At 50.5% G+C, this 25,454-nt stretch overlaps 1 protein-coding gene across 1 annotated transcript in view; it reads right to left on the bottom strand.

Annotated features, from left to right (window-relative positions):
* Positions 1-5,997: 5,997 nt before the first annotated feature.
* The window catches only part of FAIM2 (Fas apoptotic inhibitory molecule 2), a 35,062-nt gene continuing 15,605 nt past the window's right edge, over positions 5,998-25,454 (bottom strand). Inside the window, exons 8-12 of the mRNA XM_066257891.1 lie at positions 25,160-25,197; positions 24,487-24,574; positions 24,187-24,282; positions 22,441-22,494; positions 5,998-9,500 (exon numbers count right to left, since the gene is read on the bottom strand). Coding sequence (XP_066113988.1) covers positions 9,351-9,500; positions 22,441-22,494; positions 24,187-24,282; positions 24,487-24,574; positions 25,160-25,197 — 426 coding nt within the window. The 3' untranslated portion in view covers positions 5,998-9,350. The remainder of the gene's footprint in view (positions 9,501-22,440; positions 22,495-24,186; positions 24,283-24,486; positions 24,575-25,159; positions 25,198-25,454) is intronic.

Genomic DNA, 25,454 nt, shown 5'->3' with positions numbered 1-25,454 from the left:
CTTGCTTCTGAGTGGTTTTTTTCAGTCTGCTTACCCTCATAGAAGTTCAGGAGTCCAGATCTTCATTTTGCACTGTTTCTGTTCCTTTCAGTTTGAACTGATGGTGCTTCTAGCTTCTACTAATACAACTGTCTTGAAAACTTTGTCCTTTTTCTTGACTCTTATTGGGAAGCATTCATTAAACAAGGTCACAAATACAATTTTTTTTAAGATTTTATTTTATTGCCTGACCTATGATGGTGCAGTGGATAAAGCATAGACCTGGAATGCTGAGGTCACTGGTTCAAAACCTGGGGCTTGCCTGGTCAAGGCACATATAGGAATTGATGCTTCCTGCTCCTCCTCTCCTTCTCTCTCTTTCTCTCTCTCCTCTACAAAATGAATAAATAATATATTTTTAAAAATATTTTTATTGATTTTTAGAGAGAGGAGAGAGAGAGACAGAGACAGAGAAAGGTGGGGAAGGGGAGCAGGAAGCATCCATTCCTAGTTGCTTTTCTTATGTGCCTTGACCAGGCAAGCCCAGGGTGTCAAACCAGTGACCTCTGCACTCCAGGTCTATGCTTTATCCATGTGCCACCATAGGTCAGTGTAAGGCCATGAGCCACCATCATGGCCATTCACATGCAGGTTCGCATTAGATTCAGACAGATGGTAATGAAACAATGGAGCCAAGAACTGGTGGGCCATTAGCTTTAATCCTAGCTTGCACCCAGTGGGCAAGTAAAAACACACTGGACTCCAAAACCCACTCATTCAGTGCTCACAAAGCTACTGACTTATCCGAGTTTCCTAGAATCAAAGGTTTCTAGCTCACCAGCCTTATTCACCTGTTTCCCATCTCCTCTCTGCACAAACTCTGCACAAACTGGCTTCTCCCTCAGCACTCCATCATCTTGGCTGCTTCTCCTGGCCTCCTCTACATGGCCTCTCTCTCCTCTCCTCTCTGCTCTCTCCTCTAATGCTAATCTCAGCAACCGAGAGAGCAAGCTCCTGGTCTGCCCCCACTTAATAGTGCAGAAATCAAAACCTTTAATCCAATATACAAAATAGGGAAGTCTCTAATACAAAGTCACTTATCTGAGGCATGATGGGATTGTACCACCCCACATCAAAAAGTGTGGAAAAGGCTTAGTCCTAAAACCAAGCCCCAGGCTACAAGGATCCTGCCTGCCCACAGCCCGCCCCCAACACACATTAATATCACCTGGGCGATGAGCTTCCACCTGGGCAGCTCCATCTTTAACAAAGTGAGCATAATATATTTTATCTGCCCAATAGTCAGGTTAAAATCTCTTGAAGACAAGGGCTTCTTTATCTTGGACCCCCAGTGAAGCTGCTGAGGGGTAGTATCTTTTAGAACCTTAGGCACGATGTGGGGGGTAGAGGGTATTGTATTGAGTGGGACACTTGAAACTAAGTCAACACAATAAATTAAAAATAAAAATTAGCCCTGGCCATATAACTCAGAGCATTGTCCCGAAGCACAGAGTTTGCCTGTTTGATCCCGGGTCAGGGCACATATAGGAACAGATTGATATTCCTGTCTCTCCCTCCCTCTCTTTAAAATCAATTAGGAAGGAAGGAAGGAAGAAAGGAAGGGAGGGAAGGAGGGAGGGAGGGAGGAAAGAAGAGAGAGAAAGAAAAAAAAGGAAAAAAAATTTAAAAAGGAACCATAGCCTGACTAGGTGGTGGCACAGTGGATAGAGTGTCAGACTGGGACATGGAGGACCTAGGTTTGAAACCCCGAGGTTGCTGGCTTGAGCACAGGCTTATCCAGCTTGTGTGCAGGCTCACCAACTTTAGCACAGGGTCGCTGGCTTGAACATGGAATCATAGAAGTGAGCCATGGTCGCTGGGTTGAGCAAGGGGTCACTTGCTCTGCTGTAGCCCACCCCAGTCAAGGCAGATAGAGAAAGCAATCAATGAACAACTAAGGAGACTAAGGAGTAAAACGAAGAATTGATACTTCTCATCTCTCTCCCTTCCTGTCTGTCCCTATCTGTCCCTCTCTGTCTCTCTCTCTGTCTCTGTCACAAAAACAAAAGGAACCATAGAACCCTTCTTGTAAGGCCAGGAGCCGCCATCGTGGCCATTCACATGCAGGTTCCCATTGGATTCGGGCAGATGATAAAGAAATGGTGGAGTCAGAGGATGGGGGGCCATCCTATTTATTGGTGTCTCACCAAGACAGGCAAACCACAAAAGAAGACAAGGGAAAAGCAGAAAACCAGCTCTTCCCATGAAGGGCCAGGGATCAGGGAAGCCCCTGCAATTGTGATAGCAGGAACTGCGTGTCCAAGCTCCTGGTCTGTCCCACTTTATAGTGTAGAAAACCAAAATCCCTTAATCCAATATACAAACAAGGAAGTCTCTGATACAAAGTCACTTATCCAAGGCATAATTGGATTCCTCATGAGAGTGCACCACCCAGATCATACAATCAGTCAAGGGTGTGGGGAAAAGCTTAGTCCCAAAACCAAACCTTAGGCTACAACGACCTGGCCTGCTTACAGCCTGTCCCCCACACCCAATATAAGTCACAAGCGAGCAAACATATATATCATATTTACAAACTTATTTGACCAACACTTCTGTTTAACAGAATGGCTTTGCAGCAGTTGCCTTTTACCTTAGGAGTACTTTGGGCTGTCTGAAACCTTAGGTTCTTTGGCCTTTCTGAGGTCCTAACAAAGGATTTTACAATCACACCTTTGCCTTCATCCTTATGAGAAAACCGTTTTTTCCCTGACAGTACCCTGGATTTTATCTTTGCCCTGAAGCCTTCATTACTTTGAGAATTCTTTGCTGCTGGAAAGACTGTCCTGGGATTTTTACATCTCCTTCAAATTCTGCTTAAAAACAGAACAATTCTTTCTGTAGGTTTTCTCTGTTTCTTATGAGCCAATATAAGCCAGTTGACATTTTCGACATGCTGCCTGGAAATCTTCTTAGCCAGACCCATCAATTAATTTTCTATTTTTCACATTAGTGTAGATAGGAATTTTGCTAAACTTTCTCCTACTATGTAACAAGAATTTTTGTTCCTCCAGGTTCTAATTACATTTTCCTCAACTTTCCTTTGACCCTCACCCGCAGTCTCTTTGAGGCCCTTTCAGCTTTCCCTAACAGTATCATTGGGGCCTTCCAGGCTTCTCCTACCACTACCACCTGGCGCCAAGACCAATGCCGTATGTTTTAAGTTCTGTATGACAATGCCTGGCTGCCAGATTCCAAATTCTGTTCTACTTATTGGTTGCCGCATAGCAAACTACTTCAAACTTAGTGGCATAAAACAACCACCACTTTATTATGCTCACAGATTCTGTGGATTAGGAATTTGGACAGGGCACATAGGATGGTTTGTCTGTATTCCTTGAAGTCTTGGGTCTCAACTGGAAGACTCAGATGGCTGGGAGATAAGAATCTCCTTGGAAAATGACTTGTTTCCTCACATGGATGCCACTAGGTAGGCATGGCTGGGGGAGCGCACTGAGCTGGGTCTCTTGGCTACAGCACCTGCACATGGCCTCCCTAGCATGGAGGAAAAGGAGCTAACAAGGGGCATAGAGCTATTGAAGGATAGGGTGGGACTTGCTCCTTCTGGTCTTCCCAGGAAAGAAAGCAGAGACCTTGGAGAAGGTTTGACGATAGTAGGCTGAGAAGAAAGTTTCTCAGCCACCTGTGTGGGGAGGGGAAGGGAGAGGGGAAGGGGGAGCATGATCCAGGAGACAGACTGGAGTGAAGGCAGAGGGAGGGCACACCTGAGCTGGATCTGGGCAGCTCAGCTCTGGAATTTCCCTGGGGGCCTGGGGATGGGAATGAAGAGCCTTGATGTGAATACCAGCCCAGGGGTGTTGGGTACAGGGGGAATGTGCACAGAGATCACCACTCAAAACAGTAGCTGCCAGTAGGGAGTGGATGGTATAGTGGATTCAATAGTGGCCACCCAGAAAGGTGTCTGAGTCCTAACCCCTGGTACCTGTGAATGTGACCTTTTGGGGATCTAAAGTCTTTGCAGATGTAATGAAGGATCTCAAGAAGAGATCACCATCCTGGACTTACCAGTGACTTTATAAGAGAAGGGGAGGGAGAGTCCTATCAGAGAGACTCAACGAGTCTTTATAAGAGAAAGGAGAGGGAGAGTCCTATCAGAGAGACTCAAAGGAAAAGGCCAGGTGAAGATGGAGGTGGAGCTTAGAGGGCAGCCACTAGCCAAGGAGCACGAAGGATGGCCAGCAGCCACCACAAGCTAGGAGAGAGGTATCGGACGAGGTTCCCTCAAGCCTTCAGAAGGAGGTTGCCTACTGACTCTTTCATTTCAGGCTTCTCGCCTCCACAGTTGCAGGAGAATAAATTGTTTTTATGGGCCATGCTGTTTGCGGTGATTTGTTCCAGCAGCCTTAGGAAACTAATGAAGACAAAATGGGAATACAGATATGGTGAGGCTGAAGGGCTGGTTGGTGGCAGGGGGGCGAGCGAGCCAGTGTTACCAGTTTTGCCCACCCCCTGCTAATTTAGACCCGAGCTGTCTTTTCCACCAGTTCATGCCCCTAGGTCTTTCGTACACTTCAGGCCCTGATCCAGAGGCTCCCCTTTCCGCTGAGCCACATCTCCTCAGCACTTGCTTCCCTGCTGGGCAACATTAAAGAGCATTTACTAGGGATTCTCAGCAAAATGGTCTCTCCCGCAATACACTAAGTGTTTTCTCCCTCTCCTATCTCCTGCTGTCTTTGCAAATGTCTTGTACACAATGGGTGCTTAATAAATGTTACTTATTGTCTCTTCAGTCTCTCATCTATTGCCCAGCTCCTTTCCCTGTTCCAGCTGAATTTATACCAAACCCTGTCAGAGGCAAGGATAATGTCTCCAATTGCTCCAGTGTGACGTGTTCCCCTCCCACACTCCACCCTTCTTCAAAGGAACTTGGTAACATAATCAGCAGCCCATGTGTCTTCCGATCCTACTCCCAGTCACTAACTTGTACATAAACTTGGATAAGTCACTGTACCTTCCTCTTAGTTTCCTTTTAGATTCAACAGAAGGGTTGGCGTAGATTCATTCATTTATTCATTTCTCCATTCATTCAAAACTTGTTCATTAAGACTGTGCCATGCCTGACCAGGCAGTGGCGCAGTGGATAGAGCATCGGACTGGGATGCAGAGGACCCAGGTTAGAAACCCTGAGGTCACCAGCTTGAGCGTGGGGTCGCTGGCTTGAGCCCAAAGGTCACTGGCTTGAGCAAGGGGTCACGTGTTCTGCTGGAGCCCCCACCCCACCCCCTTGGGTCAAGGCACATATGAGAAAGCAATCAATGAACAACTCAGGTGCCACTACGAAGAATTGATGCTTCTCATCTCTCTCCTTCCTGTCTGTCTGTCCCTATCTGTCCCTCTTTCTGTCTCTCACTAAAAACAAAACAAAACTGTGCCATAAAACCTGTGAATTCAAGGGTGAACAAGACACAGTTCATGCCTTCAAGGAGCTCCCATTTTATAGAAGACGGAAGGAGTGGTTAAAACCCAGCTAGCATGGCACAGGGCATGGGGCTCTGAGGTGGGAGTGGCCAGTAGGAAGGAATGAGATAAACCTCATAGGCCAGGTGACTTAGAGCTGCTGCTCTTGGGGATTCTGCTAGGTACAACAAGCTTTCCTTCTAGAGAAACAAGTTTTGAGTCAAAAGAATAATCTTCTAAGGAACTGTGCACTCTGGAAGGCACCCTGATGGGACAAGCTTCTAGTAAGGCTGTGACAGGTGCCAGCGCCAGCTCTCTGGGACTCCTTCTAACTCTGGGGTCCCAAAAGCCTCTGCAAAGGGTGTTGACAGTAGGACCAGGGTCCCTTTTCCACATAAATGTGGAGAGTTAATTCACACTTAACTGCACTTGGAAAAGCAGCTCTGGTGTGAACCTTTTATCCTGGATCCAGTTACGCCTCACACACAGACTCCCTGAGCCATCTGAGGTGGTAAGCAAAAGGTAGGCAAAGGAAACAGCTCAGGTGTCATAATTGCTTTTATTCTTATCTCTTGTCAGTCACGGACAGGGAAGGTGAAGCCTGAAAAGGACAGCAGTTGTGTCTGAGGATGTGTCTCTGTCCTCAAACACTGGGAAGGAGCCCCAGGGCGGGGTGGTGCACAGTTGGTTACAGCAGACAGGTAAACAGTGGCCGAGAGATGCAGCAATCATTGGACTAAAGGAAAAGCTGGAGGCTGATGAGAGGTCTGGGGAGGTCGGGAAAAGCCAGGATTGGAAGGAAGCTTGCCCACAACCCCTGCCATAGGGCCCTCTGCTTCTCTGTGCGGAGCCAGGCCCTACTTTCCTCAAGCAGCCACAAAGAGGCAGCAAAGTGCTGGTGTGAAACCCCAGCCCAGGGGGAGAGTTGAAGCCTTGGGGCTTGTTCTAGGTGGGTCAGGGAGGGAGAGGCGGAGCCTTTCAGTGTAAAGGTGCCTAATCCTGACTCCCCAGGGAGGAATAGCAGAGGATGGAAGACCCAAGTTTCCTGGGGTTTCCCCATGTGATACAGAAGGCGGCAAGCATGCTACCTGGGAATTGGTGTGGAATTTGGAGGACTTGCAGGTGTCCCCTCCCCCGCCATCCCCAATCTGCAATCTCCAGAAGATCTCTCGGTCTGTCTTCCCCTCAGCAGGAGACCTCTGACTTCACGTCACAGATGGTCAGATTGCTAGCTGACTTTAGCTTTATGAAATCCAACCTACCCCTTCCTGGGCCCAGGCCTACCCCTGCCGAAAATGTGCGGTGCGTCAGGACCCCTCCTCCTCGGCAGCTTGTGGCACCTGCTCATTTTAGGTTTCTCAGGTTTCTCATAATCCCGCATTCCTGTTCTCCTGCCCTTCCTCCTTCCAAGACCCATCCAGGTGTTCCTGGAGCTCTTCAGGGCTCGGATGCAAGTGAAATGCTGGGGCCTCCGCCCTGACCGTGCTGCCTGCGCAGTGTGCCACAGGCCCTCTCAGGACCCAGAGCAGGAGACTCCGCAGCACACTCCGCTTTGCGATGGCCCTGAGTCACCTCTTCATGTGTTTATTAAGGGCTTGGCCCCCCCCCAACCCCCAGCGTTTGGAGCCTAGACTCAAAAAGCTTCCCGAGTCCCAGTTTCTGTATAAACTATCCTAGGAAAAGGAGAACTTGGAGTGGATTCATTTATTCATTCATTCCTCCATTCATTCAAAACTTGTTTATTTAAGACAGTGCCATAGATCCTGTGAATTCATGGGTGAACAAGAGACCCCTTAGAACCTGGGCAGGAGATGCGGAGAGGAACCGAAGGGGCAACTGAATAAGGAAGTTAGCGTATATAACTCTCCTGGTGCCTCTCTCATGCCACCCTGGCCATGGTCTTCCTTCTTGCTGAGAACAAAAGTGAATTACAAACAGCAAGAAACACCTGCCTAATACTACATATAAAGCAATTAGGCTGGAGATGGAAGGCCAGGGTGGGTACCAAGGACAAATCCCTGGTGACGTGAGGGCCTGACCACCATGCAGCCTCCTTCTAGCCCAACTGTTCTGTTAGCTACACTACCCTGAGCTCATTACCAAGCCTCTTGGTCACCTCTGCCATGGGGATGTGCAGAGTACCACCTTTGTAGGATTGCTGAAATGGATTCATTTAGGACAACACACAGTAGGCATCTTACCCATGCTCACAATTGCTTTTATCTCTCATGTGACACTATCAGTTCCTGGTTCTTTATCTCCTCAAATACCCAAGATGAAACAAAACTTCAAATGCTTCCGCAATATTTCTTGAAAACTGAAAATAGGAAAAGTGGGGAAGGATGGGCTGGGAACACAAACAGCATACCTAGTCACCCTCCCCAGGGGCAAACAGGTCCCTCAGCATAGGGGTAATAGAAGTATCTGGAAGGAGAGGAATCCACTCAACCTCCCTGACCCACCCAGTAACTTTCCACTGGCCTGAAGTTGGCTGCTAGCACGTGCTGGCAGCACGCTTTCCCCAGGCGTGGTCCCCTGGCCCCTCCCCAACAGGGCCTGCAGGGGGCTGAGTGGCTGACGCACTCTCTGCCTGAGATCTCGGCTGCCTGAAGGCTGATAAGGAGACCTGGCCTCATCACATGGGACCAGCTGGAGGGACTGGCCTTGGCTGGAAAGCTTCCAAATTAGAGAGATGAGGAGATAAGGAGTGAAGGGGGCTTAGGGACACTGTGTTGAGTGGCCAGAGAAGCTAGGGAAAGGGACATGAGCACAGCCAACTGAGGCCTCAGGAGGCCTGCCTAGGGATTAGCCAGCAAATGGCATTAGCTGGAGGAAGGTTTAAGAAATAAGATGTGTGAAAAGGCCTAGGGGAAAGGCTGGGGCAGGGTAGGATTCCCTCTAGATGGGGCTGGCTCAGTTCTCATAATCCTGCCTCTCTCCCTCCGAACACCCAGTGCTCTAGGGCACAAGCGCTCAGCCTCAGGCTCATGGGAGCACCCTGGGGAGCTGAGAGAAGAGGGTAAGAAGAGTAGATCTCAGGCCTGCCCATGCCACAGGCCTCCCAGGTGGATGCCTCCCGGTTGAGCTGGCGGCACTGCAAAGCCCAGAACTCCCAGTTGGCTGTCCTGAGCCCACCTCCCTTGGACCCCCAAAACAGGCTCCCACTTAGAAGTGGGACCTCCTGCTCCCAGTTCTTGCCCCAAGAGTGTTCTGTCATACCCCGGGAGGTAGAGGCACTACCTTCCTATGCCTCTCTGGGTGCACTTGGCCCTCACATTCCAGTCCCTAGAACAAGCCATCAGTCCCAGAGCTGAGAGAAGATGGGCAGCCTGGGACAGCCATACTGACTGCCCTTATCCCCACCACCACCCTGCAGAGCACCCTGACCTCATCTCCCAGCCATGCCCTGGCCCCTTCTTTACAAAGCCAGACCTGGAGAGAAAGAGAGAAGGGTGTACTGGACACAGACAGTGTGCCCTAAGGTCACACAGCTGTGGCAGCCTTGGCAGGAATCTTGGTGAAGGTGTAGGCCTCAGCCAGGCTTCCTCAGGTCTCTTTCCCATATCTGAAATCCTGCTGACCTCCTCTCATTTGTCTCTTGGGCCCTCAAACCTAAAAGAACCTCCAGCCTTGCTTGTTCCACGTTGGGAGATGTAACTAGGGGGGACAGGGCGGCAGAGGGCATGATGTGACCTCAGTTCTGCAGGGTCTTTGCTGGCACAGATGCAAGCTACAGAAGGTGAGGATGAGGGACAGGCTGAGGGAGTAAGCAGGCTGGCCACAAGCTGGGCTAGGAGCTTGTTTATGTCTGGGCTTATATACAGGAGCACAGGGAGGGTCAGAGGACCAGCAGGGGAGCATTCTCTAAAAGACTGGGGGGGGGGGAGGGCTTCTCATTCCCGGTTGGTGCCAAAAAACTGCAGGAAGAAGGTGAAGATGTAGATGATGTCTAGGTAAATGTTGAGGGCTCCAAAAATATACTCCTCAGGGCTCAACGAGTGGCGTCGGTTACCCATCAGCAACTGAGTGTCAAATGCCAGGAACTGAGGGAAGGGGAAGAGACAGGAAAAAATCAGAAGGTTCAGTCACTGATCAAGGGGGCCCAGTATTCCCACCCAGGCTTACTCCTGATTTTGTTACTATCACCTGCTGCCTGACTGCTCAGGGACCCTCCTGTGACAGCCCGGAACCTGGAACTTTCCCAATACTTTCTGTCCCTAATTTAACACCTATTAACTGAGCACCTGCTATGTACCAGGCATAGGAATACAGCAAAGAAAAATATATACAAGATCCCTTACCTCATAAACCTTCAGGTCTAATGGGAAGTAATTGTTAGTATGACTATAACCAAAGCACAGGTTGCTAATCCCAAGGAACCTGACCCTGTGTGAGCATGGCAGGGAGTTAGGAAAGGCTTTGGAGAGGAGGAGACTTTAAAGGGCCTTCAAGCTGAGTCCTAGTCTTCTTGCTATTCTCTCAGGGCCCTGCTCTTAGTTAGAAGATAAACAAATGCTTAATAGAAAACAAGAAGTAGACACTTATTAGGTTCTTTACAGACATTAGCCTGCTTTGTCCTAGTAATATTCCTACTGAGTAGGGATTCTATTATTCCCAGAGAAAACCGCAGCCCGGAGATATTAAGTATGAGCCTAAGGTTACACAGCTGGGAAATGGCAAAGCCAGGATTTGAACCTAAGCAGGCCTGCCCCAGAGTCCCCCCCTCCATGTTTAACTATTCTGCTCTGCTGCGACAGACAGCACCCAGGGTTTGTGCCTCTTGCCAGAAAATAGGCCTTCCCCAGGGCACCTTCTTGGCCTACTGGACTATGAAGTTATTCCTGTAGAGACCACTCCGCTCTGCCACACCTCTGCCCCCTACTAGGCCTTCCCTCTGTCTACAGTGACTCCTCCACATAGCTTTTCTCTGGGGCCCCACAAGACAAAGTAGAACCCCTAAATAAGCAGCATATGAGCCTGGGCCTGGTAGCTCAGTTGGTTAGAGCATTGTCCCGAAGTACAGAGGTTGCTGATTTGATCTCTGGTCAGGGCATATACAGGAACAGATTGATGTCCCTGTCTTTCTTTCTCTCTCTCCCTTCCTCTCTTGCTAAAATCAATCAATAAAAAAACAACAACTTGGCCCTGGCAGGTTGGCTCAGCGGTAGAGCGTCGGCCTGGCGTGCGGGGGGACCCGGGTTCGATTCCCGGCCAGGGCACATAGGAGAAGCGCCCATTTGCTTCTCCACCCCCCCTCCTTCCTCTCTGTCTCTCTCTTCCCCTCCCACAGCCAAGACTCCATTGGAGCAAAGATGGCCCGGGCACTGGGGATGGCTCCTTGGCCTCTGCCCCAGGCGCTAGAGTGGCTCTGGTCGCGGCAGAGCGACCCCCCCCCCAGGGGCAGAGCATCATCCCCTGGTGGGCAGAGCGTCGCCCCTGGTGGGCGTGCCGGGTGGATCCCGGTCGGATCCCGGTCGGGCGCATGCGGGAGTCTGTCTGACTGTCTCTCCCCGTTTCCAGCTTCAGAAAAATACAAAAAAACAACAACAACTTTTTTTAAAGTATCATATGAAATTTTTTTTGTTGTTGTTTTCTTTTTTTTTTAATAATTTTTTTTCTTTTTTTTAAATTTATTTATTCATTTTTAGAGAGGAGAGAGAGAGAAGAGAGAGAGAGAGAGAGAAAGAGAGAGAGAGAGAAGGGGGGAGGAGCTGGAAGCATCAACTCCCATATGTGCCTTGACCAGGCAAGCCCAGGGTTTCGAACCGGCGACCTCAGTATTTCCAGGTCGACGCTTTATCCACTGCGCTACCACAGGTTAGGCATCATATGAAATTTGACAGATGTGGTGATGTACTTTTCTGCGAGAAAGAATCTGAAAAGTTCCACCAGCGTCTCAAAGGTTATGAACCAGTGATCCACATGGGATTGGAATTCTTTAAATCAATTCACATTCTTGTTAACTGGGCTGTGCCCGGCTCTTCCGTCACTTTTGCGTGGACCTGTATTCCTTGGGCCCTCTGAAACATTTATTATACAATAAATATGCAAAGGGCAAGGCTGATGCCAGCGACTTGCTGAGAACTGCAGAGAAAATGGGGAACACAAATGCCTGCCTTCAGGGGCTCACTGCTTAGCGGGGACTCTGAGATGATTACCATAAAACCCAGTAAATGTTATAATTTGGGTTGACTGGGTAAGAGGAAGGTGTCCTTGGGCTTTGAAGGATGAGTAGGAGTTTGCTAGACTGAGAAGGCATGGTACAAAGAGAAATTCAGTGTGCCAGGAGCAGGAGGGAAGGGAATGGAGGGAGGAGCCTGGAGCTTGCCTGTGAAGGTTGCACTTTACCCTGGAAGCTGGGGCCCAGCTCCCTTTCCTTCACCCCAGACACTGACTCCCTGACTCTGGTGCCCATGGTCCTTGGAGTTGCTTCAGGTGCAGCCCCATGGAAGCCTGTGAGGATCCCTGCCTCACTGCCAATGCACCCAGTGCACAGGGGACAGAGGCTCCAACAGGGAGCAACTTCAGCTGGTGGGTCATTGAAGCACGTCACCTCAAAGGTGGGGAGGTAGGGGCTGATTATAAATGCAGGCTTTAAAGTCAGGCTGATTAGATTCCAGTCTTAGCTCTGCTACTGACTAGCAGTGGAACCTTAGGCAAGGCACTTAGTGTCCACATCAGTAAAAGGGGAATAGTGCTTTCCTCCCGAGGTTGTTGTGACAGGGAGATAATGCATGCAAAACGCCTGGCACAGTGCCTGACACATGGTAAGCACTTAATGAATGGTAGCTATTAATGTGGTTTTATTGTTATTATCTGTAGGACAGGTGCCCTCTTGAGAACGTGTGTACGCTGCTGCTGAGCCTCCAGTGTCTTCCGCGGCTCACCAAGGAGGCAGATATGTTACTAGGGGAAGCTGTGTGGCCTTAACAGAAGGAAAATGGGGGGCCAGGGCTGGGGGGTTCTGGGAAGGGAATGCCCGCCTCTCTGAGCTCAGTGGCACTGAGACAAGGGCATGAGAACACAGGGCTGGAGCTGGGACACCTGGCTTTGAGTGCTGGTTTCATCCCTTAGCAGCCACCACCCACTTGACCTTAGTGTTCTTATCAAAATGGGACAGTGATAATGACCACACCATGGTGTAGTTTTGAGGGTAAATAGATGACAGTGTATATGGCATCAACTACTATTATTCTTTAGTATCATCTCACTCTGTTCTATGCTCTTTCTGAATTTGATTTGGATTCCCAAGTAAATTTTCCTTTTGTAGAGAGGACAAGCAAGGAGAGGGGCCGACTCCAATGCTGCAAGCTGCTTAGCAGTCACAGCTGCCAGCAGAAGTTAATAAATTGCTCATCTGGCTTATCAATCAGTAGCTTGCTTGGTTGATTGCCCAGAGCCTGGTCACCCCTGGGCGAGCTAATGAAAATAAATCTCTCCACTTAGAAGTCTGGGACCTAACCAGGTTTGGGGGTGGCCCCTCCCCAAAGGAGCACTCACCCAGGAGGCCTCTCAGGGCAGCCAGCTGGCTCTTCTCTTGGAGAAAAGAAGAATGAAATGATATCTGCCCCTGCCCTTAGCCTATAGCCATGGGTGCTTATCCACTTGAGGCTCTCTGGGAGAGCCTGCCCCAAATTCAATCCTATTGCTTGCTACCACCCATCACTGAAATCTCATGCTTGTGAAGGCTTTTCATTCCTTTATTCCCAGCAATATTTATTGAGCATCTACTATGTTCTAGGGAACCTGCCTTCAGAAAGGCAAGTTACCTTTAGAAAACTAACAGTCTAATGAGAGCCAAAGGCACCATCAGAGATTACATTATGATTACACGTTCATTATAGGGGTAAATTACCTACTAATAATCCCCCTAGGTGAGGTAAGCATCAGTAACTAATGTCTTGGTGGACAGCAGGTATCTTCCTTACAATTAACATTTTAGTTGGCAGCTAAGATCCCAGTTGACAGCTAAAAACTGGGTTAACTACCAACACCTAAAAGTATAGCAGGTACTTGAGCTGGTAGCCAGCTGAAGACAAGAGCCTGCAGGAGAAGCACCTGGGGCTGGGACAGGGACAAGTGGCAGGAGTGCAACTAGGATGCTATTAACTGATGTACAAATAGTCCTTTTACACACTATTCTTTTATCGTCTCTCACCCAATTTTCCCTTGGAGGTGGGTGTTACTGTCATTAGTTTACATATGAGGAAAAGAGTCTCAGAGAAAGTGACTGATTTGCCAAGAGTCACTTATCTAGTTGCTGAAACCAAATTACCTGTCTCATTCTGACAGAGATGAGGGTAGAGTGGGCTTGCCGGAAGGGAAGGGGCATGCACAGAGGCAGAGGCGCCAAAGCAAACTTTCCTGGTTCACTCTATCGGCTAGCGCTGAACCTGGCCAGCGCCCTCTGGCTACACACTCAGGCTGACCCTGCTGTGTACAGAACTTAGGCTTAGGTCTGTTGTTCTCCCAGAGGTAAGGCTGCGAGGGAGAAATGCCAGGGAAAGGCCAGCTCTCAGAGCCACCAACAAACAGGCACTGAATACAAAAAGCTGGGCTGGCAATGTGTCGAATCAGCATAAAAACTAACACGTGGACCGTGTCCATCCTACAGAAATGCCAGCAGGAGTGCACAAAGCGGCACACCCAGGGCCGTCCACTGCAGCTTTGGTTCTCGCAGTGCATGCTGAGAACAACCCCAAACTCTATCAATGAGGGCTAAGTTAAACAAATTGTGGTAGCAGGTCTGAGGCACAAACATCTCTGACATAGGCTATTATAAGAAAAAAGCAAGTTGCAGAAAAATCTGTATTAGGTGATCCCCTTTTATGTTAACAGACAAACCTCATAGGAGCCTATATAGAAAATATCTGTAAAAAAGCCTATAGCAAAATCTGGAAGAATTTTTTTTCTTTTTCTTTTTTTTTTTTACAGAGACAGAGAGAGAGTCAGAGAGAGGGATAGACAGGGACAGACAGACAGGAACAGAGAGATGAGAAGCATCAATCATTAGTTTCTCATTGTGCATTGCAATACTTTAGTTGTTCATTGATTGCTTTCTCATATGTGCCTTGACCATGGGGCTACAGCAGACCGAGTAACCCCTTGCTTGAGCCAGCAACCTTAGGTCCAAGCTGGTGAGCTTTGCTCAAACCAGATGAGCCCGCGCTCAAGCTGGCGACCTCGGGGTCTCGAACCTGGGTCCCCGGCATCCCAGGTCGACGCTGTATCCACTGCGCCACCACCTGGTCAGGCTCTGGAAGAATATTGACTACAGTGGTTACCACAGAGGAAAGCAGTGAGGAACATGGTCAAAACAATGTTTACTTTACCTATGTTATTTAAGATTTAAAAAAATGAAATAAAGGCCTGGGTCGTTGGCTCAGTGGTAAAGCATCAGCCTGGCATGTGGAAGTCCCAGGTTTGAGTCCCGGTCAGGGCACACAGGAGAAGTGCTTATCTGCTTCTCCACCCTTCCTCCTCTCCTTTCTCTCTCTCTCTCTCTCTCCCCTCCTGTAGCCAAGGCTCCATTGGAGCAAAGTTGGCCCGGGCACTGAGAATGGCTCTATGACCTCCACCTTAGGCGCTAGAATGGCTCGGATTGCAGTAGAGCAACGCCCCAGATGGGCAGAACATCGCCCCCTGGTGGGCATGCTGGGTGGATCCCAGGCGCATGTGGGAGTGTGCTTGACTGCCTCCCCCGCTTTCACTTTGGAAAAAAATACAAAATAAATAAATAAATAACTGTATTCATATGTAATTAGAAAACTTAAAAAGAAAGGTTAAAGTTACACAAAAGAAGAGCCTGTGGACTCAGCATAAGCCTCTATGACAGGTGTTGCATTTTGTTCATCACGTAGCTGAGGAGACTGAGGCACAGAAAGTATAAATGCTTTGACCACTTTTCACAACCTGAGGCTTCTTTTTTTTTTTAATTTTTAATTTAATTTAATTTTATTTTTTTCTGAAGCTGGAAACGGGGAGAGACAGTCAGACAGACTCCCGCATGCGCCCGACCGGGATCCACCCAGCACTCCCACCAGGGGCGACGCCCTGCCCACCAGGGGGCGATGCTCTGCCCCTCCGGGGCGTCGCTCTGCCGCACCAGAGACACTCTAGCGCCTGGGGCAGAGGCCAAGGAGCCATCCCCAGCGCCCGGGCCATCCTTGCTCCAATGGAGCCTCGCTGCGGGAGGGGAAGAGAGAGACAGAGAGGAAGGAGGGGGGGGTGGAGAAGCAAATGGGCGCTTCTCCTATGTGCCCTGGCCGGGAATCGAACCCGGGTCCCCCGCACGCCAGGCCGACGCTCTACTGCTGAGCCAACCGGCCAGGGCCTACCTGAGGCTTCTGACCCCAAGTCCCACTGTCTTTCTATCATGTGTTTCGGGGCCTGGTGCGTGCATGCTTGCGTGCTAAGGATAAAAAGGGTGGGAAGTGATTGCAAACAGAGCTCATGGCCAAGAGCACTGCAGGCTTCCTGGGGGTGCAGGGAGCTCGGCCCACCTGATTCAGCCACCACTTTCTGGGCCAAAGGTGAACCTGGGCTTAGGAGATTCTTTAGAAAGAAACAACCAGCCTTAACTCTTGTGCCCCAGGTTGAGATGCAGGTCAGGGTGACGGAGGATGTGCTGAGTGGAGACCCTGGAGTGCATTAGTTGCCTGGGGCCAATGGCACATATTTCTCTTGTCTTTATTGACATGGATGTCAAAAATTTAAATGACACAGATAACACAGACAGCTGCACGTAGCCCTGGGTCCTGGTATGCATCTGAAGATGAGCCACTGATGGAGCAGGGTCTGGCATGCATGTGAGCCAGACCTGGCCCAGGATAAAAGGGAGCACTGTACAAAGTACCCTATGAGAGAGTCTGTGGTGGTCCTACGAGGAAGGGCACAAGTCTAATACAGTGCTCAAGAATATGGACCAGAGAGTCACATAGACCTGGGTTCAAATCTTGCCTTTGACTTTAGGCAACTGATTACTATTAATAGGGAATACTTATTGATCACTGATGATGTGCTGAGCACCTTCTACGCGTTCTGCGTATATTAATTCATTTTTAAAGTCACAACGACCTATGAAGTGAGTACTATTATTATCTGCATTTTACAGATTTAAAAAAATGGAAGCACAGAGAGTTTACATGATTGGATCAGTCCATACAGCTAAAGTGTGGCAGAGAATGGATTTGAGCCCAGGTACCCTGGCTCCAAAATCTGGTGCTCTGAATTACAAGGTTAACATTTACAATAAGGATACAAGCTACCACAGTAGCTGAGAAACTACCATGTTTGGGTGCTGAGCTGTCTTCTTTTTTCTTTTGGCATATTATTTTATGTAATCATTACTACAGCCTTGTAAGAGAGTTCATATCAGTCCCATTTTAAAGATGAGGCAACTGAAGCATAGAGGTCAACTAACTTTCCCAAGGTCGCAGTGGTAAGATGAGCTAGGCCTTGAATGTGATTTTGGGTGGGGTCTACGTGGCCACTTGGAGAGCTTCCTCCCACTTTACAGGCTGCGCTGGTCCTTCTCATGGTTCCTCTTCCTGGCTCTGCTCTGGAGAACCCCAACCTGCTTATGAGAGCAGCGACTCCTCCCCTCCCTGCCTTGCCCCTGCGAGCACCCCTGAATCATCCTCTCCCTCAGACCCCAGCCCAATGTGCGTGAGCAGCACATTGGCTTCTGAGAAGCAGCATTTCAGGAAGTGAGACTGACATGAGGCCAGGAAGGGGGCACCTTTGAGCGTACCTTCCCCCAAAAGAACAATTACCCATCACTCCACCCTCCCTCCAGGAGGAATGGACTCAGCTCCCAGAGAGTTCAGGTGAGGCATTAGGGCTGTTTTAGTAGCGGAGGGCAGGTGACAGGACAGAGAAGATTCTCACTGGATGGTTCAGGCTCACGTAAACTGCTGAGGCAAAAGGGCTTCCACAATCTGAAACAGGTAAGGCTAAAATAAAACCACACCCCTGCCTCGGGATTGTGTAACCACTTTTCCTTTCAAAGTGTTTTTCTAATTTGAAGAAGGCTCCACTAGAAAAGCAGGGAAGGGGGTGGGGCAGAGGCAGACTGAAGTCTCCTTCCCGAATCCCTCAGATGCATCCATGTCTGGGGGACACACAGTCCCTGTTGGGGCTGGATGGAAGTAACTGTTGAAAGCCCAGCCTCGGGGTGACAGAGGTTGAGAGGCCTTTCTGGGTCCTCCTGTGGTGGGAAAGTCATCTGGATGACCTCTCTGGGGCCCTGCTATCACATTTGTGAAATGGGCAGCAAGATAAGACTGGAAAGAATGTTGAGCTGAAAGTCAGAAAAATGGGGCTTGCATCAGCTTGGCAGTTAACACTGTGCGTGCGTGTGTATGTTTGTGTATCTGGGCACGCTCTCTCTGGGGCTCCGTGCAAGGGGGTTCTGAGGGCTTACAATCTTGGCCCTCCTTTTCTTCCACAAACTGAGGACAGGTGACATTGCATGTTCCCCAATGGTCAGGCTTTGGAGACCTAGCACCTCTACAAATAAATCACCTTCCTATCCAAGATCCACTCATCCAAGCAGCATCAGGCTCTGAATCTACTACTGACCATGCACATTCTCTATGCTACCATGTCCCTGACTTTAGGATACTGCAGTGACCTCCTAACTGGTCTCCCAGCCTCTGGACTATCCACACAACTTCCCATTGACTTTCCGTAAAGCATGGACACTGTGATGTTTCCTGAGGTTCTCAAACTGACCAGGCTGGGCAGGTAGAGAGAGTTCTAGTCCCATTGGGCCCCTCACCTAATTTCTAAAGTCCTATGCCTAGTCTGTTCCTTAGACCTCTGGGCTTGGCCTCCTGATTTAGGTGGCTAGAGACCCTAACTAGCTTTTGGGAATCCCCAAAGAAGAACTAACTGAAGTAGAGCAACCTGCCCAAAGTCATGTGGGCATAGAGGCTCAGCCCCAGCGGGAAACCTGTTGGCCAGGCCCTCGGCCCCACCGGCTCTCTCTCCCCCCCTCGCCCTCCTGCTCCGTCTTAGCCCCTCCACCTTGTCCCATCACTGCAGCCCAGCCCAGCTCTCAATGAGCTTCTACAAAAAAGCACCTGAGAGGGCACTAGAGGGGAGCGGAGGACGGAACCACCCTGAGGCCAGTACCTTTTGGCTGACTCTACTGGCATCTGGGTCTGGCACCCAGGGGGAATGGGGTGGGGCGAGGCAGAAAGCCCAAGGCCTGTGAGAATGTACCGAAGCTCTTGACAGGGTGAGGCCTAGGAGGGGCCTGTTCCTCAGGGCTGGACCATGATCTTAAAAAGCCTGGGCTGCTCACTCCCCCAATCTCAGCCTACTACAGCGGAGTGGCCCTGCCTCGGAAATGGCAGAGTCTTTCAGGGAGGGGCTGCCATCTCTAGGAGAGAAAATCAGTTGATCCTCAAAGCTCTTCCAAGGTTCAGGTTGGTGGGGGTGGGGGATTGGTTCTTATCAGTGTCTGGACCTCCTCTGACAGTTCTCTCCACCCCTTTCTAACATCCTCCCTGAGGTAGCCAGTGGGGCAGGGACATGCTAAATGCTATCTTGTAATTCTTCTAGCTGCAGTGCAGGGAGGGCCCCTCATGATGCTGAAAATTCCCCACACTAGGGTAGAAGATGCCAGGATGGGTGGCTGGAGAGACCTGAGGTGCTGGGTGCTGCTTCTAGGTTAGAACTAGGTGATCACAGACTCCATAGCACAGAACTGAAGCTGGACAGAAGGTCTGACTGAGGTCTGACTTACTGAGTCGGTGGTTAATGGAAAGGCCCAGGGACATTAGTTCTTGTGTGGCTGGGCCTCTGAAGACCTGAAACTGAGGGGAGGGATGGGAATGAATCTAGCAGCTCCCCCTCTCCCCTACCCCATGGGACTCAGGGGACCTGCTGCCTGCCCTCCCTCCTTTGACCCAAGTGAACTGAGGGCAAGGCAGGAGCAGTGGGAATCACATCACATGTTTTCAACCATTGTTTACATAATCTGAAGGATGAGCCCAACCAAGGCCTTTTGTTGTGCTGATCTCCTAATGAGACATTATGGGTAATTAGCTATGGTTTCTCCTCCCATGTGACGCACACTTCAGTCAACTGTGCAGCCGCTTTTTTTTGCCCCATTCTGACAGGCCTCAGCCACGCCTCTTGCATCCCTTCATTCCCCAACCTCACAGGGTGCCTACTGTGTGCCGGGCTCTGTTCTAGGCACTGGGGATGCAGCCATAAACAAGTCGGACAAAAGTCTCTCCCATCAAGGAATTTAAATTCTGCTAGAAGGAGACAAACAAGAAACAAACAAATCAAAAATATCTAGCATGATTTGACCAGGCAGTATCACAGTGGATAGAGCATCAGCCTGGGATATTGAGGACCCAGGTTCAAAACCCCAAGGTCACTTGCTTGAGCAAGGGGTCACTGGCTCGGCTGGCGTACTCTGGTCAAGGCACATATGAGAAAGCAATCAATGAATAACTAAGGATCTGCAATGAAGAATTGATGCTTCTCATCTCTTTCCCTTCTGTCTGTCTGTCTGTCTGTCTCTCTCTCTCTTTCTCTCTCTCTTTGTCTCACTAAAAAAAAAAAAAAATATATATATATATATATATATATATATACACACACACACACACACTTCTCTGACTATACTTGTCGTACTATGTCAGAGGAAGTGCTATGGAAAGAAATAGAGCAGGGTGCAGAGTCAGGAGCAGTGAGAGAGAGAGAACGTGCCTGTTTCTGTGTTGATGGGAATAATCCCGCAGAGAGGGTAATACTGATGACGCAAGGTGGTGGGGTGACAGCTACTGGAGAGACCTCCCAGCCTCCCCCAGCTCCAATACAATAAGGTTTATCCTCTTTGAGGGGGATCTTGGGGCACTGGAAATGGCACCAGGCTGAACACAGGACACCTGGGTCCTGTCTTAAATCTGCCCCTTAATGGCAGTGGAACTCTGTGCCGACCCTTTAACACCCAGGGCTTTAGATGTGGAAATCGGACCTTATAACATTATTGCTGCCTCTCTCCCTGGTTTGAGGTGAAAATCCAGTGAGATAATAGGTGTGGAAGTGTTTTATTAAAAGGTAAAGGGTGGAAGAGATGGTTGGGATTATTTTTATTATTCTAATTGCACAAGGGATTACTAAAATTTAATGGATTACTGTTCAGAACACACTACTTGCACAGACAGCCTCCCCACATGGCTGACACACTGTGGCCTGATCTGCATGGAGCCAAGTGAATCCCCACCCCTCCACCCATCATGCTCCCCCTACCCCTTTGCCCTGCACCGACCCCTCTTCTTCTGATTGTCCCTGTCAAACCCTGGCTACCCTCTGAGGCCCAAGCAGGCTCACTCCTCCCAATGTGACCCTCCCTCCTTCTTTTCTCCTTGCAAATTCCCCACCCCCTCCTCCTAGTCTAAACTTGTCTTTAGCATGTACTGCCTGGAGGAAAGAGCACTGGCCTGGGAGCCAAGAGAAGTTTGTCATAAGGTGACCAGCCATCTTGGCTGCCCAAGATTTATGAGGTCCCCCAAGAAGTGGCACTTTCAGTGCTAAACCTGGGAAAGTTCTGGGCAAACTGGGATAAGTTGGCCACCCTAGTCTTGATCAAGATCACACTTAGTTGATATGCTATCACCTTGCCTGGAAACCTGGGGCAAATCACTTCTTTAGGGTTCAGTTTTCTCATCTGTAAAAGGAAGGTCTTGGAGTTTCACTAGATTCCTTTTTAGTGCCTTCCAACCCTCAAGTTCTCAGCCTGGAGGACATTTACTCATTCCACAAATATTTACTGAGTGCGGCTATGTGCCACACACTGTGCTCTTCCTGTTGACAAAGCACAGCACACATATTAGGTGCTCAACAAAGATCTGTGAGAATGAATGAAACCAACTGACCACACCCTCACTCTTGGTTTGATCTCAATTCAAAACCTCTGCTCACAGATCTGACCCCCTATTTCTCCTCATTTCTGCTTCTCTAATCTGTCACCTACAAGCTTCTGGAACCTGTGACTGAGCCCAGAACTGGCCAGACTGCCTTGAGCTGAACATTCCAACGAGGGAGAGGAGTCTGGTGACTGCTCCTGCTGGCAGTGGATGTTTATCTTGGCTCCCCTTCTCCCCCAGGAGATGTCACCAACATGGGTTTATCCCCCTGGGTAGATGGAGCACCATCACATTCATGCTTAGAGTCTGTCTGAGCGAAGGATCTGTGTTGAGTTGCTCCAGGAGATGGCCTGGAGCACATTCTGTCTGCTTCCAGCCACCCACTCCCCTTCCCACCTAGCCAGTGGGGCTCTGCAGTCAGACCGTCCAGTTCCCAATCTGGCCCTACCACTTCCTTGAATGTTAGATGACCTTGGACAAGTTATTTAACATCTCTGACTTCAGCTTCCTCCTCTTAATTTGACAACAATAGAACCTATTTTACAGTTATTATGAGGATGAAGTGTACAAGGAGAGCTTTCAGAAGAGGGCGGAGCACGAACTCAATACATATCAGCTGTTATTATTATCAGGATCACAGTCATCATCATCAACACTCTCAGTTTGGTGGGAACAGCCAAGAATAAACTCAATCTAAGTGAATCTTTCTCACAGGGCACTTGGAATCTCCTTTGCTCCAAGAAACCTTCCCAGATTACCCCTAGAAGAAGAACAGCTAACTTAGTCCACGTGGCCAAGACTCCTTCACTCTCCCACCCCCACGAGCAGCCCTGGCTCTCCCCTGAAGTTAGGAGTACCTCTTCCTAGCTCTGTCTAAAGCTTCAGTCCTGCTATTACAACCTTACATCCAATTCTGCCCCCCTCTGTCTTGGAGACCAGAGGGAATTCTTTGACCTCACCATGGAGCCTCGCCCTGCCTCAGTTGTGTCACGATGGTACAGGGAGGAGGACTAGGAGGAAGGCAGAGATGGTGGAAAGCCTGGGTAGATGAGCAGAGGCTAAGAAGGTGGGACCCCCAGGGAGCCACACTTACCAATGTGAACACTCCTGCTCCCAGTACGGCATATACTGCATGGAGCCAGGGCACCTATGGGGCAGATGCAAAATGGGCTTAGGATGGCAGATGGGGCATTGGAGCAGAGGGGCAAGGTGAGGGCTCAATCAGAGAATAGACGAAGTGGGACAGACTTTCCCAGTAGGACCCTCTCTTACCACCCCCAAACCTCCCCAGCAGTCTCTAAGAAACTCCAGGACCCCAATAAGGATCCTTGATTCTTCATCTGTTCAGGGTGGGTGGGGAGCCCCAGGATAACAGTGATCGTGGAGCGCCAGGCAGGGGAGCGCCCAACCTGACCAACAGTTTGTTCCCTCCACACACAGCCTCCGGCTCAGGCAGCACCAGAGTGACTCTTCCTGTTGCTGGGGCCCTGTCATTCTCCCAGCCTGGGTCTGGCCTGAGGCTGCTCTCCTTCCCTGTCCTGTACAGAGTCTGTCTGTCCCTTTGTGGGAGTTCCCAGGCTCTGCCTGGGCTGATAAGGGGCTTAGGTGAAAGGGGACGAAGACTTGAACTCATGGGGTGTCATCTGGAATCTTGCCAGCTGTGCATAATAAGATTATCTGCAGAAGCTGGAACAGGGCTCCTTCCCAATCTCACCCCCCCCCACCCCGCCCAGGATGCACCCACCCAGCTATGTGTGGAAACCCTACCAGAGGCACCACACCAGCTGTGCCCACTGTAGGGCCTTCCCCCAGGAGATTCCTGGAAACACAGGCATCCAGCAGCCTAACCTGGGTAATAAAGGGTTCTTTGAAGCTCTGGGCCACCTCTCTGTGCCCCTCCCCCCCAATCCTAGATACACAGAGGGACTCAGGCCAGCTCCAGCCCCTCCCTTGTTAACCGGATCCTGGGAAGAGCCAAGAAAATGCCAGAACCAATACAGCTGTCCTGGACTGGAAGCAATGCCCTGGGGGCCGCGGCTCAGCGGGTGAGGTAGGGAAATGGGGCGTGAGGAATGCTGCTCACAACCTGGCAGAGAATGGGTGGGTTGCGGGAACCAAGTACTAAGAGGAACAGGGGGGGGCGGGTATGAGGACTGAGCCTCCAGCAGCGGTTCAATAATTTAGTCTCATCTCTTGGGTTCCCAGGTCGGAACTTCAAACCCTTCTTGTGATGCCCTCAATCTGCCCCCTTTTTCATCTGCAGCGGCCTTAGTGCCTAAATGGGTCACTGAGCCCTGGGAAGTCCTTGTGGGATATCCCAGGGCAGGCTGGACACTTGTAAAAGAGCTGAGATTTGGCTGGCCCCATGGTGCTCCAGTGGGGTGAAGGTGGACTCAGGGCCTACCTTCACCTCAACCCTCATCTGCCCCTCTGGACTTGGCGGATCCTCCAAGGGCTGCAGGAGGCCCTTCCTCAAGGCCCCTCTTGGGCTGGTGGCCCCGTGGAGCTCCAGAGCTCCCTCCCCTGCCAGAGGTTTAAATGCTTGTGGCACACTCTCCTCTAGCCTCACCTCCCCCCTAGAGGGGAGGATGGGAAAGGTGATGCCGGATGTGGCTCACGAAGCAGGCAGGTGCCCAGGCCTGCTGAGAAAGGCCTCCTTGTTGGTTTGCTTACACTGCCAACAAACCCAGGGCAGGTGCCAGGAGGGTCTGGACAGGGTGGCAGGCTCTGAGCCTTTGGCTCTGAGCCTTCCCTGGAGGGTGTGGGAGGAAGCAGCACCCTCTGGCTGGCAGGGGCCCCTCCCTCCCCATGGGGTCTGCTGGGAGGCCCCAAGACTTACATATTGAAAGGGCAGGAGGATGGCCAGGATGAGTCCACTGAAGAAGAGAGTCATGAGTAGCACAAAGAGCACACCCTGGCAGGAAGTGAAGTCAAACTGCAAGGACGGGATAGGGGTCAGCTGCTGGGCTGAGGTCTGCACGCAGGCCCCCACCCAGTGCTCACCCCAGAATCTGGAGTCCCCTCCCCACCCCTCTTCCAGGTGGCCTCCCCAGACCCACCCCCTTTATCTCTCACCAGCTGGGGATCTAAGCTTGGAGCCCTCCTCCCCAACTTGCTGCCCGCAGGCCCCGGAGCTGACCTTGGTCTGGAAGCTGAAGACGGTGACAGAGAGGCAGACAAGGGCCGTGATGCCCAGGCACAGCAGCACAGACTTGGTATTGTAGTAACTGCAGGACCACAGCCCTGGAGTCAGTTCCCAGCAGGGCCTCTGGCCCCCTCACCCCCTTCCCAGGCCCACCCTCTTCAGTCCAGACCTGGTCCCATGACCTCTTGACTCCACCCTTTTCCAGGGTCCACCCTACCCCGACTTCCTTGGTCATTGTTTGGCGTCTGCCCTCCTCAACATATTAGACTTAAAATCCTGTTAGAAGGATCTTGGAAAGGTGGGAGCTGGGGTGGGGAGGGGTTTGTGCACTTGCCTGGAGGTGGGAACGTCTGTGATCACAAGTCTGGGGTCTTTTAAGCTGAATCCTGACAGGAGTCACCTTGGTCTCCTCCATCCCCCCCCACCTCCCCCACCCCACCCCACCCCGCCCACAACCGCAACCGAGCCAGGTCGCAGGGGCACTGTCCAGCAGAGTGTGTGGGGAGAGGGCTCTAGGCCAATGTTCCTTCCTGCCTGAATCCCTATCCCCATTCAAATGCTCCCAGAAGGATGGAGTTTGGGGGCAGTTCCCCCCAGTGTGTGGTGAGTCCCTGGCTCTATAGAAGCCTGGCCTATGCTCCCCTTCCCTACTACCTGTCCCTTTTACCTGGATAACATCCCAGTGAGGTAGGCCATGGACAGGGTCTGAAAGGAAAAGCAGAAATGTTTGGGGCCCAGATACCTTCAGGGTCCAGCCTGGGTCCCCACCCCTTGCATACCCCCCAGCTCTGAGTCTGCTTTCACTCACACACACATTTACTGCTAGGAGTTGGGCCTAGAGCAGCAGCTGGAGGCCTCATGCCAGCTGTGCCTTTCTTTTGCTGGCAGCCTGCTCTGTCCCGCCCTCTAGGACCTCTGCTCTTCATTATCCATAGCTCCAGGATGCCCCATGCAAACCTCTT

Source organism: Saccopteryx bilineata, chromosome 2 (genome assembly GCF_036850765.1).
Source record: "Saccopteryx bilineata isolate mSacBil1 chromosome 2, mSacBil1_pri_phased_curated, whole genome shotgun sequence".
Taxonomy (NCBI): domain Eukaryota; kingdom Metazoa; phylum Chordata; class Mammalia; order Chiroptera; family Emballonuridae; genus Saccopteryx; species Saccopteryx bilineata.
This window is presented reverse-complemented; position numbering and strand designations above follow the sequence as displayed.